Raw genomic sequence first — 15,650 nt, 5'->3', positions numbered from 1 at the left:
GTTTTTTCGTTTCCTTAGGTCTTAGTTCAGGCAGAGATCGGATGTGAATGTCTCTTGACAGCTCTGTTCCCTGCAAAATGCACATTTGATGTCTATGGAATGACATTTAAAAAAAATTCTGGCAGATCACTGTCAGCAGCAAACTGAGTGACTGAGTTCTTTAGCAGCCAGCTCGTCAAAACCTCTAGCCACTAGATGTGCTTTTGGCACTATTCCAGTTAAGGATGCTGTAAGGGTACACACCTACCTTGTTGAGACACATTTTTGGCCAATGTCTGTGACTTCCTCAAACACTCAATTTTTCCTCCAATTACTGAGCACATCTAGTTTAGCTGAGTCAAATGACACGTCCTTTGTATCAAGTACATCATCATTTTGAATGTCACTCAACTTTTTCTCAATTTTCCATTGGTTCAATTCTGAGATTATCTACAAGTGACAGGTCATTTGACCCTATTGTACCAGAAAGTGTAGCTGGTTCAGAGTACTGCAAATTGTACCAGTTCTGGTGTTTTTTTTTGTGTGGCTTTTTCCTGCTCGTCCAATGACTGTTGCTGTGTGTGGAATACCACTTTCTCTGTCCATGTATTTAACAGATTGTTCAGTTTTCAGATTGGATGCAAAAGTCAGCACAGTACAAGCAGTCAAAGCCAACTGTTTCTCCCTACCATCCAGACAGGCAGTATCTAGCAACTTGAAAGCTAGTACTGCATTTGGGAAAACCATGTCGTACTTGCGCATCATATTGTACCGCTGTTCGAAATCAATGATGTAGTCCGTCATTGCAACCGGAATGTCTCTAACACAGTCAAAGTTTAAGTATGCCTCGTAGGCACGGTCTTTCTCTTCTTTAAGAAACACAGAATCCAGTGCTCTGATCAGTTCTCATACCGTCATCCTTGTTCAAATCCTCCACAGATATTTCCTGTACTGTATCTCTCGCTCTTCCCTCGAGCAATAATACCACAAGTGTTTTCTTTTTCTTGTCCAGATTAGTAACCCGTGTCCAGATTCCAAGTTCATTTTCACAACTTTCGTACAACCTCTTCTGGTGGAAGTGAGGTGGCACATTGTAGTTATTAACCATCCTCTGCTACCAATGTTAACTCAAAATGACACAATGACTAGGTTCCAGTTTAACAATGTTTACTTCACCCTATTACCACAGTACATAGTCACATCACACTCAGGCCAGGTCCATCTCCAGTGAGAGTACTGCGCAGTCGTACTAATAAGAGTGATGGCACTGTAATAACAGGAATATAGGGATACTTAACATGAACTTATCAGTACAAGAATTCCCAGGTGAACAAAAAGGAGAGTAGTCATTGAGAGCCAATCAAAATCAATCCAGTTTATTACAAGAATTCAGGGAGAACACCTCCAGAGCAGAAGCGAAGAATGTTTAATGGGCCTTCTCACCACCCCGAGAAGCTTGTAGGAAGTCACAACATCAGCTGCTACAGAATCACACGGTGTCACAGATATATTCAGTGTGTCCTCGAATCCAGTCTGGTGCAAACTTTAACCATAGCATTCAATACTTACAATTTGATACGGGCAGTTAAACAGGTCAAAGGTAAGAACATCTGTACTTAGTTACAACAGATAATTATAGACTAACAAGTGACAACTACTTAAACATATGGGACCCGTTTCCACATTTTGTTGAGTTAGTCTTATTCTAAAATGGATCCCCCAAAAAATTGTGTGTATGTCTGTACAATAATGACAAAGCGAAAACTGTTTTTTAGAAATTGTTGAAAAATGTATTAATAATAAAAAAACATAGTATTCAGACCGTCACCTCCCTGTATGCTGTCTCATCGCTGTTGGTAATCAGGCCTACCACTGTTGTTGTCAGCAAACTTGATGATTGAGTTGGAGATGTGCTTGGCCACGCAATCATGGGTGAACAGGGACTACAGGAGGGGACTGAGCATGCACTGTGGGGCCCCGTGTTGAGGATCAGCGTGGTCAAGGTGTTGTTGCCTACTTTCACCACTCGGTTCGTCAGGAAGTCTATTACCCATTTGCACAGGGTGGGGACATACCCAGTGCCCTGAGCTTAGTGACGAGCTTGGAGGGCACTATGGTATCGAAGGCTGAGCTGTAGTCAATGAACAGCATTCTTACATGGGTATTTCTGTTGCCCAGGTGGGAAAGGGCCGTGTGCTGTGCAATGCCGATTGCATCGTCCGTGGATCTGTTTGGTACATATGCAAATTGTAGTGGGTCTAGGGCAGTGATCACCAACAGAAACATGACTTAAACATGACTTATGCAACAACCTAATAAAACTGGGAGGTAGGAATGAGGTTTGTGCAGTAGGCCTAATGCATTTTAACAGCATATTGGCCTACCAATATTGTTTTTCTCAAACCATATTATATTTCAAATCTCAAGATATGATAACAAAATGGATCAGTTGTATATCTTGCTCTGCACAAATGGAAATGATTAGCTTTAATGTTAGCTTTTCTACAGAAATGTTTGTTGATCAATTGACCCCCCCCCAGTCGATCGCAATCGATTGGTTGGTGACCACTGGTCTAGGGTGTCGGGTAAGATGGAGGTGATATGGTCCTTAACTAGTCTCTCAAAGCACTTCATGATGACAGAAGTGAGTGCTATTGGGCAATTAGTCATTTAGTTCAGTTACCTTCACTTTCTTGGGTACAGGAGCAATGGTGGACATCTTGAAGCAAGTGGGGATTGAATATGTTCATAAACACTCCAGCCAGCTGGTCTGCACATGTTCTGAAGATACGGCTTGGGATGCCGTCTAGGCCTGCAGCCTTGCGAGGGTTAACACTCTTCAATGACTTACTCACGTCGGCCACGGAGAATGAGAGCACACAGTCCTCGTGAGTTTTGGGGGCCATTGTCGATATTGTTTTCCTCGAAGCGAGCCAAGAATGTGTTTAGCTCGTCCAGGAGCGAGGCGCCAGTGTCCGCGACGTAGCTAGCTTTCCCTTTATAATCCTTGATTGTGTGGCGTCCCTGCCACATGCATCTCGTGTCTGAGCCATTGAATTGCGACTTCACTTTGTGCTTGTACTGTCGTGTTGCCTTACAGTGGTCGTAGCTGGTCTGTTTGTACACGTCCATGTTCCCAGTCACCTTGCCATGGTTAAATATGGTGGTTCTTGCTTTCAGTTTAGCACAAATGCTGCCATCTGTCCACATTTTTTGTTTTGAATAAGTTCAAATCGTCACAGTGGGAACAACCTCCTCTATGCACTTCCTGATGAACCCGGTCAGTGTATACCTGTGTATTCTGCCTATAGGTGGGGAGGATCCAAATGGAGGGTGGGGGAGGGCCTTGTAGCTGTCCATGAAGGGAGAATAGCAATGATCCCGTGTCCGTGGTACGCGAGTAGCACAGGAGATGTGTTGACAGTTTCAGTAATGTTTTCCTCAGATTTCTGTCATTAAAGTCCCAAGCTACAATAAATGCGGCCTCAGGATATACGGTTTCCAGTTTGCACATATTCCACTGTATTTCCTTGAGAGCTGTCAAGGTGTTAACTTGGGGGAAAATATACACTACCATTCAAAAGTTTGAGGTCACTTGGAAATGTCCTTGTTTTTGAAAGAAAAGCACATTTTTGTCCATTTTTAAAATAACATCAAATTGATCAGAAATGCAGTGTAGACATTGTTCATGTTGTAAATGACTTGTAGCTGGAAACGGCTGATTTTAATTTAAAAATTTTTATGGAATATCTACATAGGCGTACAGATGCCCATTATCAGCAACCATCACTCCTGTGTTCCAATGGCACTTGGTTAGTCATCATTTTAAAAGGCTAATTGATCATTAGAAAACCCTTTTGCAATTATGTTAGCGCAGCTGAAAACTGTTCTGATTTAAAGAAGCAATAAAACTGGCCTCCTTTTAGACTAGTTGAGTATCTGGGGCATCAGGATTTGTGGGTTCGATTACAGGCTTAAAATGGCCAGAAACAAAGACTTTTCTTTTGAAACTCGGCAGTCTATTCTTGTTCTGAGAAATGAAGGCTATCCCATGCGAGAAATTGCCAAGAAACTGAAGATCTTGTACAACACTGTGTACTACTCCTTTCACAGAACAGCGCAAACTGGCTCTAACCAGAATAGAAAGAGGAGTGGGAGGCCCCTGTGCACAACTGAGCAAGAGGCCAAGTACATTAGTGTCTAGTTTGAGAAACAGACGCCTCACAAGTCCTCAACTGGCAGCTTCATTAAATAGTACCCGCAGAACACCAGTCTCAACGTCAACAGTGAAGAGGCGACTCCGGGTTGCATCCTGGAGTCGCCTCTTCCCTGTTGACATTGAGACTGGTGTTTTGTGGATACTATTTAATGCCAACTTAGATTAGCTAACACAACGTGCCATTGGAACACAGGAGTGATGGTTGCTGATAATGGGCCTCTATACGCCTATTTAGATGTTCCATTAAAAATCAGCCGTTTCCAGCTGCAATAGTCATTTACAACATTAACAATGTCTACACTGTATTTCTGATCAATTTGATGTTATTTTAATGGATGACAAATGTGATTTTTCTTTAAAAACAAGGACATTTCTAAGTGACCCCAAACTTTTGAATGGTAGTGTACATGGCAGTGACAATGACTGAAGACAATTCTCTCTGGAGGTAATGTGGTTGGGATTTGATGGTGAAGTATTCCAGATCTGGAGAACAAAATAACTTGAGTTCCTGTATGTTACCACAATTACACCATGAGTTGTTAACCTCTCTTGGGTATGTGGGACGTGACCGTCCCACCTGCGGGACACACTATTCAACAGCCAGTGAAATAGCAGGGCGGCAAATTCAAAACAACCAAAATCTCATAATTCAAAATTCTCACACATACAAGTATTATACACCATTTTATAGATAAAACTCTCGTTAATCCAACCACATTGTCCGATTTCAAAAAAGCTTTACGGCGAAAGCAAAACATTAGATTATGTTAGGACACCACTTAAACAAGAAAAGCCACACAGCCATTTTCCAAGCAAGAAGGGGCGTCACAAAAGCCAGAAATACAGCTAAAATTAAGCACTAACCTTTGATCTTCATCAGATGGCACTCATAGGACTTCATGTTACACAATACATGTATGTTTTGCTCGATAAAGTTCATATTTATATCCAAAAACCCGTTTTACATTGGCCCGTAATGTTCAGAAATGTTTTTCCTTCAAAAACTTCCGGTGAATGAGCACATCAATTTATAGAAATACTCATCATAAACGTTGATAAAATATTAAACTGTTATTCAAAGAATTATAGATAAACATCTCCTTAATACAACCGCTGTGACAGATTTCAAAAAAGCTTCACGGGGAAAGCACACTTTGCAATAATCTGAGTACGGCGCTCAGAAAACAACAATACAGATACCCGCCATTTTGGAGTCATCTAAAATCATAAATAGCATTATAAATATTCACTTACCTTTGATCTTCATCAGAATGCACTCCCAGGAATCCTAGGTCCACAATAAATGTTGTTTTGTTCGATAAAGTCCATAATTTATGTCCAAATACCTCCTTGTTGTTTGCGCGTTCAGTAAGCTACACCAAATGTAGGAAGCGCGCTGAAAATTTCACGACGAAAAGTAAAAAAAAAGTTATATTTACCTTCGTAGAAACATGTCAAACGATGTATAGCATCAATCTTTAGGGCCTATTTAACATAAAACTTCAATAATATTCCAACCGGACGATTCCAATGTCTTGAAAAATGTAATGGAACACAGCTACCTCTCACGTGAATGAACGCCAATGAACTCATGTCCTTTCCTGAGTCAACAACTTCCAGCTTCCTTTGTTGGCTCTCTGTTCACCATAGAAGCCTCAAACAACTTTCTAAAGACTGTTGACATCTAGTGGAAGCCTTAGGAAGTGCAAAATGAACCCTAAGTCACTGTGTTAGGCAATCACTTGAAAAAACTACAGCCTCAGATTTCCCACTTTCTGGTTGGATTTATCTCAGGTTTTTGCCTGACATATGAGTTCTGTTATACTCACAGACATCATTCAAACAGTTTTAGAAACTTCAGTGTTTTCTATCCAAATCTACTAATAATATGCATATCCTACATTGTGGGTCTGGGTAGCAGGCAGTTTACTACGGGCACACTTTTCATCCGGACATCAAAATACTGCCCTCTACCCTAGAGAAGTTAATCATTCAGGTCTGCACAGTGGACGGAGATCCCCGCTGGTTGAATAGACGGGGACAATATATCCCTAGAGAGTCATGTATGTTACAGTCCCCGATGTCTCTTTGGAAGGAGATCCTTGCCCTGAGCTCGTCTACTTTATTGTCCAGGGACTGAACATTGGGGTGTAATATACTAGGAAGCAGGGGATGGTTTGCACAACACCCGAGTCTGACTAGGGCCCCACTCCTTCTACCTCTTTAGTGCTGCTCCCGGGATGAATACAGCTGCCTCTGGAAGTTTAAACAAAAGATCCATGTCAGGGAAGTCAAATGTATTGGTAGTTAGTCTTGTCCCATCGCTGCAACTCCCGTACGGTCTTGGGAGAGGCGAAGGTCGAGAGCCATGCATCCTCAGAAACATGACCACGCCAAGCCGCACTGCTTCTTGACACACTGCTCGTTTAACCCGGAAGCCAGACGCACCAATGTGTCGGATGAAACACTGTACAGCTTGCGACTGAAGTCAGCGTGCATGCGCCCTGCCTGCCACAAGGAGCCGCTAGAGGGCAATGTGACGAGGACAAACCCTCCCCTAACCCAGACGACGCTGGACCAATTATGCGCTGCCTCGTGGTTCTCCCGGTCGCGGCCGGCTGCGACAGAGCTTGGGATCGAACCCGGGTCTGTAGTGACGCTTCTAGCACTGCGATGCAGTGCCTTAGACTGCTACGCCACTCGGGAGCCCTGGAAGTCAAATTTCTGCTTGAATATCCAGAAGTTATTTACGGCTGTCGGTAATAATACAAGAAATGTTCTTAGCAAATAATGTAAGAAATAACACCAAAGAATACTGCAAAGTTGGCTAGCAGCTAGAAATAGGGTGATCATGTCTGTCGGCACCATCTTGTCTGTCAAATACATGAAAATAATTAATCAAATAATTTCCAATTACAACAGTCAATTACGTTGCTTGTCCTTTTAATCTGTGAAAATGTTTAAAGCTGGTTTCAATGCATGTTGTTTCTAAGACGTGTTCTCTCTCGTGAAGTACGGGATTCCTAAAGCTCTCTGGCCTGTCCCTCGCCCCCTCTCTCCCAGGGATCTGTCCTACATCAAGATTATGGACGTGGGCCGGAGGTACCTGGTGAACCAGGTCCAGGACCACATCCAGAGCCGGATCGTCTACTACCTCATGAACATCCACATCACACCACGCTGCATCTACTTGTGTCGCCATGGAGAGAGTGACCTCAATGTCAAGGGCTGCATTGGAGGAGACTCTGGACTCTCCCCCAGGGGCAAGGAGGTATGGCTAACTCTATCTCTAGACTTGATCTCTACCTTATATATTCTACTTTTTAATTTCTTTAATATTGAATAGGTTTACATATTTTAATTATTATAATTTTTTTCTCTTTTGTGTGGATTTTTTCCATGTGCAGTTTGCCAATTATCTGGGCCAGTTCATCCAGTCTCAAGAAATCAGTGATCTGAAGGTGTGGACCAGCCAGATGAAGAGGACCATCCAGACAGCTGAGGCAGTGTCTGTGCCGTACGAGCAGTGGAAGGCTCTCAACGAGATAGATGCGGTAAGAACTCACCTACTGCCTTCTCAATATTGCACAGTGCCACCTGTGTGACTGTGTGATATCAAATTAAAGTTTATTGGTTGCATACACAGTTGGGCAGATGTTATAGCGGGTGCAGCAAAATGCTTATGTTACTAGCTCCTAAAAGTAATCCAAATGCAATCTATTAGGGCTGGGAATTGCCATGGACCTCATAATCCGATATTACGATACCCAGGTGCCGATACGATATATATTGCACTTCTTATGATTCTACAGTGCCTTCAGAAAGTAAACTCAGCAAAAAGACCCTTTTTTAGGACCCTGTCTTTCAAAGATAATTCGTAAAAATCTACATAACTTCACAGATCTTCATTGTAAAGGGCTTAAACATGGTTTCCCATGCTTGTTCAGTGAACCATAAAGAATTAATGAACATGCACCTGTGGAACGGTTGTTAAGATACTAACAGCTCACAGACGGTAGGCAATTAAGGCCACAGTTATGAAAACTTAGGTCACTAAAGAGACCTTTCTACTGACTCTGAAAAACACAAAAAGAAAGATGCCCATGGTCCCTGCTCATCTGCGTGAACATGCCTTAGGCATGCTGCAAGGAGGCATGAGGAATGCAGATGTGGCCAGGGCAATAAATTGCAATGTCCGTACTGTGAGACCCCTAAGACGGCGCTATAGGGAGACAGGACGGACAGCTGATCATCCTCGCAGTGGCAGACCACGTGTAACAACATCGGTACATCCGATCATCACACCTGCGGGACAGGTACAGAATGGCAACAACAGCTGCCCGAGTTACACCAGGAACGCACAATCCCTTCACCAGTGCTCAGACTGTCTGCAATAGGCTGAGAGAGGCTGGACTGAGGGCTTGTAGGCCTGTTGTAAGGCTGTTCCTCACCAGACATCACCGGCAACAACGTCGCCTATGGGCACAAACCCACCGTTGCTGGACCAGACAGAACTGGCAAAAAGTGCTCTTCACTGACGAGTCGCGGTTTTGTCTCACCAGGGGTGATGGTCGGATTTGCGTTTATCGTCGTAGGAATGAGCGTTACACTGAGGCATCCTGACATGACCCTTCAGCATGACAATGCCACCAGCCATACTGCTCGTTCTGTGCGTGATTTCCTGCAAGACAGGAATGTCAGTATTCTGCCATGGCCAGCCAAGAGCCCGGATCTCAATCCCATTGAGCACGCCTGGGACCTGTGGGATCGGAGGGTGAGGGCTAGGGCCATTCCCCCCCCAGAAATATCCGGGAACTTGGAGGTGCCTTGGTGGAAGAGAGGGGTAACATCTTATAGCAAGAACTGGCAAATCATTATTCAATTTCTGTTAGTCACATGTCTGTGGAACTTGTTCAGTTTATGTCTCAGTTGTTGAATCTTATGTTCATACAAATATTTACACATGTTAAGTTTGATGAAAATAAATGCAGTCGACAGTGAGAGGACGTTTCTTTTTTTTGAGTTTATTTGAGTTTATTTGTACCCCTTGACTTATTCCACATTTTGTGTTAGACTGAATTAAATTAAAAATGATTAAATGGATTCTCACCAATCTCCCTCTCCAACACACTTGACCCTCTCCAATTTGCCTATCGCCCTGACAGATCCAATTGCACTGCACACTGCCCTTACCCACCTGGACAAAAGGAATGCATATGTGAGGCTGCTGTTCGTTGACTATAGCTTGGCCTTCAATACCATAGTGCCCTATATGCTCATTACAAAGCTCACAGCCCTGGGTCTGAACTCCTCCCTATGTATCTTGGTCCTGGACTTCCTGACGGGCTGCCTCCAGATGGTGAAGGTAGGCAGCATTACCTACTCAACAACGCTGATCCTCAACATGGGGGACCCACAAGGATGCGTCCGCAGTCCCCTCCTGTATTCTCTGTATACCCACAACTGTGTGTCCTCACAGTTCCAACTCCATATTCAAGTTGGCTGACGACACGACAGTAGTAGGCCTGATTACCAACAACGGCGAGACAGCCTACAGGAAGGAGGTAGGCACTCTGATGGCGTGGTGCCAGGTAAAGAACCTCTCCTTCAACATTAGCAAAACAAAGGAGCTGATTGTGGTCTTCAGGAGGAACCAGGCTGGACACGCCCCCATCCTCATCAACGGGGCTGCCGTGGAGACGGTCAATAACCTAAAATTCCTCTGCGTACACATTTCAAAGAAGCTGAAATGGTCTAACCACACACACCATAGTGATGAAGGCACGGCAGCGACTCTTCAACCTCCAGGATGCTGAAGCAATTTGGCCTGTCCCCGAGGGCCCTCAGTGTTCTACAGGAGCACCATCAAGAGCATACTGTTGGGCTGCATCACAGCCTGGTACGGCAGCTTCACCGCAGCAGACCGCAAGGCTCTTCAGAGTGTGGGTGCGCACTGCCTGCCCTACAGGACACATACCAGACCAGATGTTGCAGGAAGGCCAAGAAGATCATCAGAAACCCCATCCACCCAAGCAATGCCCTGTCCTCTCTGCTTCAATCATTCAGACGTGGGCAGTGCAGGAGCATCATGGCAAAAACTAAACTGAGACTACCCTCAGACCATTAGGCTGCTGAATAGCCACCACAATGAGTCAGTTACCTGCTCCCCCCCTCTCATGGACATCCCCTCCAACCACACCCTCAACTTACCTGCTACTCCCACTATGGACATTCTTTATCCTGCTGCTTCCACCCTTCGACTCCCCCTATGGACATTCTTTCTCCCTTCTACTCCCATGGACATTCGTCCTCCTGCTACTCCCCCCCTCCCTTAGCAGTTGCTGATCATGGAAGTAAAAGTGACTCCCTATTTAAAAACAAGATGGAGAACAGGCTATGAAGGAAAAATACTGGAGTTTTGGTGCAGGTACAGCCGACTACCCCCATAGCTACAATCTATACCAGGGGTCTCTAACAGGTTGCGGAAGCTCGCCAAACAATTCTGAAAGTACATGTAATTTTCAAGTGTTCTACCGCAAACTGTCATAAACTAATCACACAAGTATCAGACACCGCAAGCTCCCAGCTACTATCTAATCATCACAACATTGACATTATCCCACCCCTGGTTAGACACTATTTGCTTAAACACACCATATCAGCCAATTAATTTCCAGCAATGTTGCCTGGTGCACGCGTTTCTTTGTCTACGCACTGTGTAGCCAGCCAGTTGATGCAGAAGATCTTGTGCGTTGACAGATACTCCCCAAAACCTTCTCAATTTAAATGTTAACTGCAAAGTATGCTTACCTGGCAGATGTATATCATTAGTATTTATTAGTTATTTGCAAATTTTTCCATGAAATGAGCAGCAGCAGTACAGAACCATCGCTAGACCGGCACATTAGACAGCACATGTGCAATTGAAGGGGAATTGGGCCTAAACAAATAAATTATGATTTTTTTTCTTTGTTTTTGTAGGTCTGGAAGACACAGTCTTCTATGATTTAAGCGTTGACATGGACTCAACATCCAATTCTGTTGTTTCTCTATGAACAATTGTAATTTTGAGAGTGAATACAATTTTTAAAAAGCGAATACCAAGAAAAGTAAAACTCAGAAAACCTAATTTGGGAAAATATAAAACAAATAACATTTGGGGAAGAAATCAGATTTTATAGGGCACTTCTTAGTTGTTTATTAACCATTATTTTACCAGGTATATTGACACAAAATATATAGTTCACTAAGGACTGGGGAGGAGAGTTGCAGGGGAGAGAAGAGAATATGCCTATTTGACATTTCAAATGAAATTAGTAGTTTGTGAAGTTTCATTTTTTTTTATCATACTAGATAAGGTTGGAAACCCTTAGTCTGTACGTATATATACACTGGATTAATTTACACAAGATCTACTAAGAATGATGTGCAAATGACATGCTTTGTAAACAGTAGGTGTCGACTAACAGTGAAATGCTTACTTATGGACTCTTCCCAACAATTATTTTGAAATAATGGCAAAAATAAAAACACGGGGATTAATACACAATGAGTAACGATAACTTGGCTGTCTACACGGGGTACCAGTACCGAGTTGATATGCAGTGGTATGAGATAATTGAGGTAGATATGTACATATAGGTAGGGATCAAGTGACTAGGCAACAGGATGGATAATACACAGTAGCAGCAGCATATGTGATGAGTTAAGAGTGCAGAAAGAGTCAATGCAGATAGTCCGGGTAGCAATTTGTTAACTATTTAACTAACTATTTAGCAGTCTTATGGCCTGGTAGAAGCTGTTCAGGGTCCGGACCGCATCGGCAGAAGATATACTAGTGAGGTTTGTCAAGAACCCAGTATATAAATAAATATGGAGCGTGCATAAACACTGTAACTAAAATGCAATATACAGATGTAGATTTGGAAAATTGTGCAAGTCTGTGATTTACTAAATATGTCGCGGTGTGTTTGAGTAACTGAAGTGGTGCATGTGTGTTTATCCTCAGGGTGTGTGTGAGGAGATGATGTATGAGGAGATCCAGCAGCACTACCCGCTGGAGTTTGCAATGAGGGACCAGGACAAATACCGCTACCGTTACCCAAAGGGAGAGGTGAGTGAGAAGAACATTCTCTAATGCCTCATTTGTTAAATCATCTTTATGTATTATGAAAGTGCTCTGCCAACCTGAATGCTGGTTTTATGTGTCAAGAAATATGTGTGAGAAATAGCTTCTGCTGAAGAGCTGTACAGTTCTTAACAATGTTTTTGACAAGCAAGCACTTGGATATGGTCGTTTCCATACTTTCATGGAATGTTTGGGACTGACAGAGTAAGGCATTTGTGAAAATTCTATAGCAATATATAGTTGGAAAGCAGCTGTGCGTTTGGACAATTAAGACACTGCAGTAAATAAAAACGTGTCATTCTTGTCCAGGACCGGAATCTACACAGACCGGTGCGCCATAGCCAATCAGAGCTACAGTAGGCCTATATGCAAATAAGCCATTTGCCACACTGGCCTGCAAAAATGTACTTTGAGCTGGACTGTGTTTACAGGCAGTAGCATCAGTGTGACTTTAGACCATTAGAAAGCATTTGCCAAAAGCCAAAATATACACCTGAATAGATTTCTGTAAATATTTAAGTACTGTACCACAGGCATCCATACATTTGGAAACTTTACAGTCCTATTGATCAAACAACCATGAACAGGTAGGCGCTCTCCCTCCCTAAGATCAACAACTAACGTTAGCCAGAGCGAGATGAGCTAAAATCTAACAAGGCAAAAGTAGATAAACCCTCAAACTTTTTCAGCTTGTAGTTGGCCGTCAAAATTGCACTGATTAACGATAGGGAATAGTAGCCTGCTCGCCCTTGTGCAGCTTGCCTGCCAATGCACGCTTGTCCCAACCCAAGTTTTGACAACCGAATGGAAACTGCCTGCCTGCCCATTTTAATCGATGCCAGATACATTAGATGAACAACTAAGAGATGTGCTTGCTACCTGGATAAGTCGTTCAGCATAGCTAGCTAGCAAAGCAATTCACATTTCTTGTTGGCTAAGTAAATGGCACCTGCATCTCTAGCTGTAGCCGCCGAAAAACGATATGAGAGGGAAAAAGTCGCCACTCATCCAATGACATGACATTCTCCCAGCAGCTAGCTAACGTTAGGCTGGGTTTTTAGCTTGCTAAATAAATAGCTACATACTGTGCATTTGGAAAGTATCCAGACCCCTTCACTTTTCCACATTTTGTAACGTTACAGCCTTATTCTAAAATGTATTTAAATAAAATAAAAATCCTCATCAATCTACACACAATACCCCATAATGACAAAGTGAGAACAGGCTTTTGGAACTTATACCAAAAAAAAGAAACGTTATTTACATAAGTATTCAGACCCTTTGCTATGAGACTCAAAATTGAGCTCAGGTGCATCCTGTTTCCATTGATCATCCTTGAGATGTTTCTACAACTTGATTGGAGTCCACCTGTGGTAAATTCAATTGATTGGAAATGATTTGGAAAGGCACACCTGTCTATGTAAGGTCCCACAGTTGACAGTGCATGTCAGAGCAAAAACCAAGCCATGAGGTCGAAGGAATTGTCCGTAGAGCTCCAGACCGGATTGTGTCGAGGCACAGATCTGAGGAAGGGTACCAAAAAATGTCTGCAGTATTGATGGTCCCCAAGAACACAATGACCTCCATCATTCTGAAATGGAAGAAGTTTGGAACCACCACTAAGACTCTTCCTAGAGCTGGCCGTCCGGCCAAACTGAGCAATCGGGGGAGAAGGGCCTTGGTCAAGGAGATGACCAAGAACCCGATGGTCACTCTGACAGCGCTCCAGAGTTCCTCTGTGGAGATGGGAGAACCTTCCAGAAGGACAACCATCTCTGTAGCACTCTACCAATCAGGCCTTTATGGTAGAGTGGCCAGACGGAAGCCACTCCTCAGTAAAAGGCACATGATAGCCCACTTGGAGTTTGCCAGAAGGTTCCTAAAGGACTCTGACCATGAGAAACAAGATTCTCTGATCTGATGAAACCAAGATGGAACTCTTTGGCCTGAATGCCAAGCATCACGTCTGGAGAAAACCACGCACCACTCATCACCTGGCCAATACCATCCCTATGGTGGAGCATGGTGGTGGCACCATCATACTGTGGGGATGTTTTTCAGCTGCAGGGACTGAGAGACTAGTCAGGATTGAGGGAAAGATGAATGGAGCAAAGTACAGAGAGCCTTGACGAAAACCTGCTCCAGAGCACTGAGATCCTCAGACTGCGGCGAAGGAACACTTTCCAACAGGACATTGACCATAAGCCCACAGCCAAGACAATGCAGGAGTGGCTTCGGGACAAGTCTCTGAATGTCCTTGAGTGGCCCAGCCAGAGACCAGACTTGAACCCGATTTTGAACATCTCTGGAGAGACCTAAAAATACCTGTGCAGCGTCGCTCCCCATCCAACCTGACAGAGCTTGAGAGGATCTGCAGAGAAGGAGAGAAACTCCCAAATACAGGTGTGCCAAGCTTGTAGCGTCATACCAAAGAAGACTCGAGGCTGTGATCGCTGGCAACGGTGCTTCAACAAAGTACTGAGTAAAGCGTCTGAATATTTATGTAAATGTAATATTTCAGTTTTAATTTTGTATTAATTTGCAAAAATGCTTTCTACATTGTTTTCCACTGTAGACCCCATTACTGAAGATAATTTCTCATCTTGTAGTATTTGTCAGGGCCCTGTTTTTTGGGGGTGGGTTTTACCCCCTGCTGTAAGTTTTTGTCACCCTTTTTGGCCGAGTGAGTGTCTTGGTTGGTCTGTCTGTATCTGACCGTTGACCTGTCCCCTCAGTCCTATGAAGACCTGGTGCAGCGTCTGGAGCCGGTCATCATGGAGCTGGAGAGACAGGAGAACATCCTGGTTGTCTGTCACCAGGCTATCATGCGCTGCCTGCTGGCATACTTCCTGGATAAAACCGCAGGTCAGTCTGGTTGTCTCCTGGATAAGACCGATGGAAGGTGTTGTTTATTCCCCTTTTTGTAGATCTCTTTTGTAATAGATTTCTTGGTAATGTTTGTGTGTTGTTTCTCAGAGGAACTGCCCTACTTGAAGTGCCCACTGCACACCGTGCTGAAGCTCACACCAGTGGCTTATGGTAAGACTGGCCTTCCACTGCTACGCAGTCCTGTCTGTACCTGCTTCAATGTGAAATAACAAATATTTCACATTTGGATTTAGTTGTTTATAATGCAAGAATGCACCTTTCTGTGCTCTGTGTTTTCAGGCTGTAAGGTGGAGTCCATCTACCTAAATGTGGACGCAGTGAACACTCACAGAGATAGACCAGAGGTTGGTATATCTACATACTCGCACACAGATACTGATTTGGTAAACATAAGGGGAAATCTGTGCTACGCTTGACATATGACTCTAAACTCTG

The 15,650-nt window shown here is 43.6% G+C and overlaps 1 protein-coding gene across 3 annotated transcripts in view; it reads left to right on the top strand.

The window, feature by feature from the left end:
* The window catches only part of pfkfb4a (6-phosphofructo-2-kinase/fructose-2,6-biphosphatase 4a), a 45,267-nt gene that overhangs the window by 25,754 nt on the left and 3,863 nt on the right, over positions 1 to 15,650 (top strand). For all 3 annotated transcript variants that reach the window (XM_014133377.2, XM_014133375.2, XM_014133376.2), the window contains exons 8-13: positions 7,262 to 7,469; positions 7,606 to 7,752; positions 12,207 to 12,311; positions 15,062 to 15,191; positions 15,303 to 15,365; positions 15,495 to 15,559. In XM_014133377.2, coding sequence (XP_013988852.1) covers positions 7,262 to 7,469; positions 7,606 to 7,752; positions 12,207 to 12,311; positions 15,062 to 15,191; positions 15,303 to 15,365; positions 15,495 to 15,559 — 718 coding nt within the window. The remainder of the gene's footprint in view (positions 1 to 7,261; positions 7,470 to 7,605; positions 7,753 to 12,206; positions 12,312 to 15,061; positions 15,192 to 15,302; positions 15,366 to 15,494; positions 15,560 to 15,650) is intronic.

The sequence above is a fragment of the Salmo salar genome, chromosome ssa12 (assembly GCF_905237065.1).
Source record: "Salmo salar chromosome ssa12, Ssal_v3.1, whole genome shotgun sequence".
Classification (NCBI taxonomy): Eukaryota; Metazoa; Chordata; class Actinopteri; order Salmoniformes; family Salmonidae; genus Salmo; species Salmo salar.
Note: the sequence above shows the minus strand (reverse complement) of the source record. Positions and strands in the feature narration are given on the sequence as shown.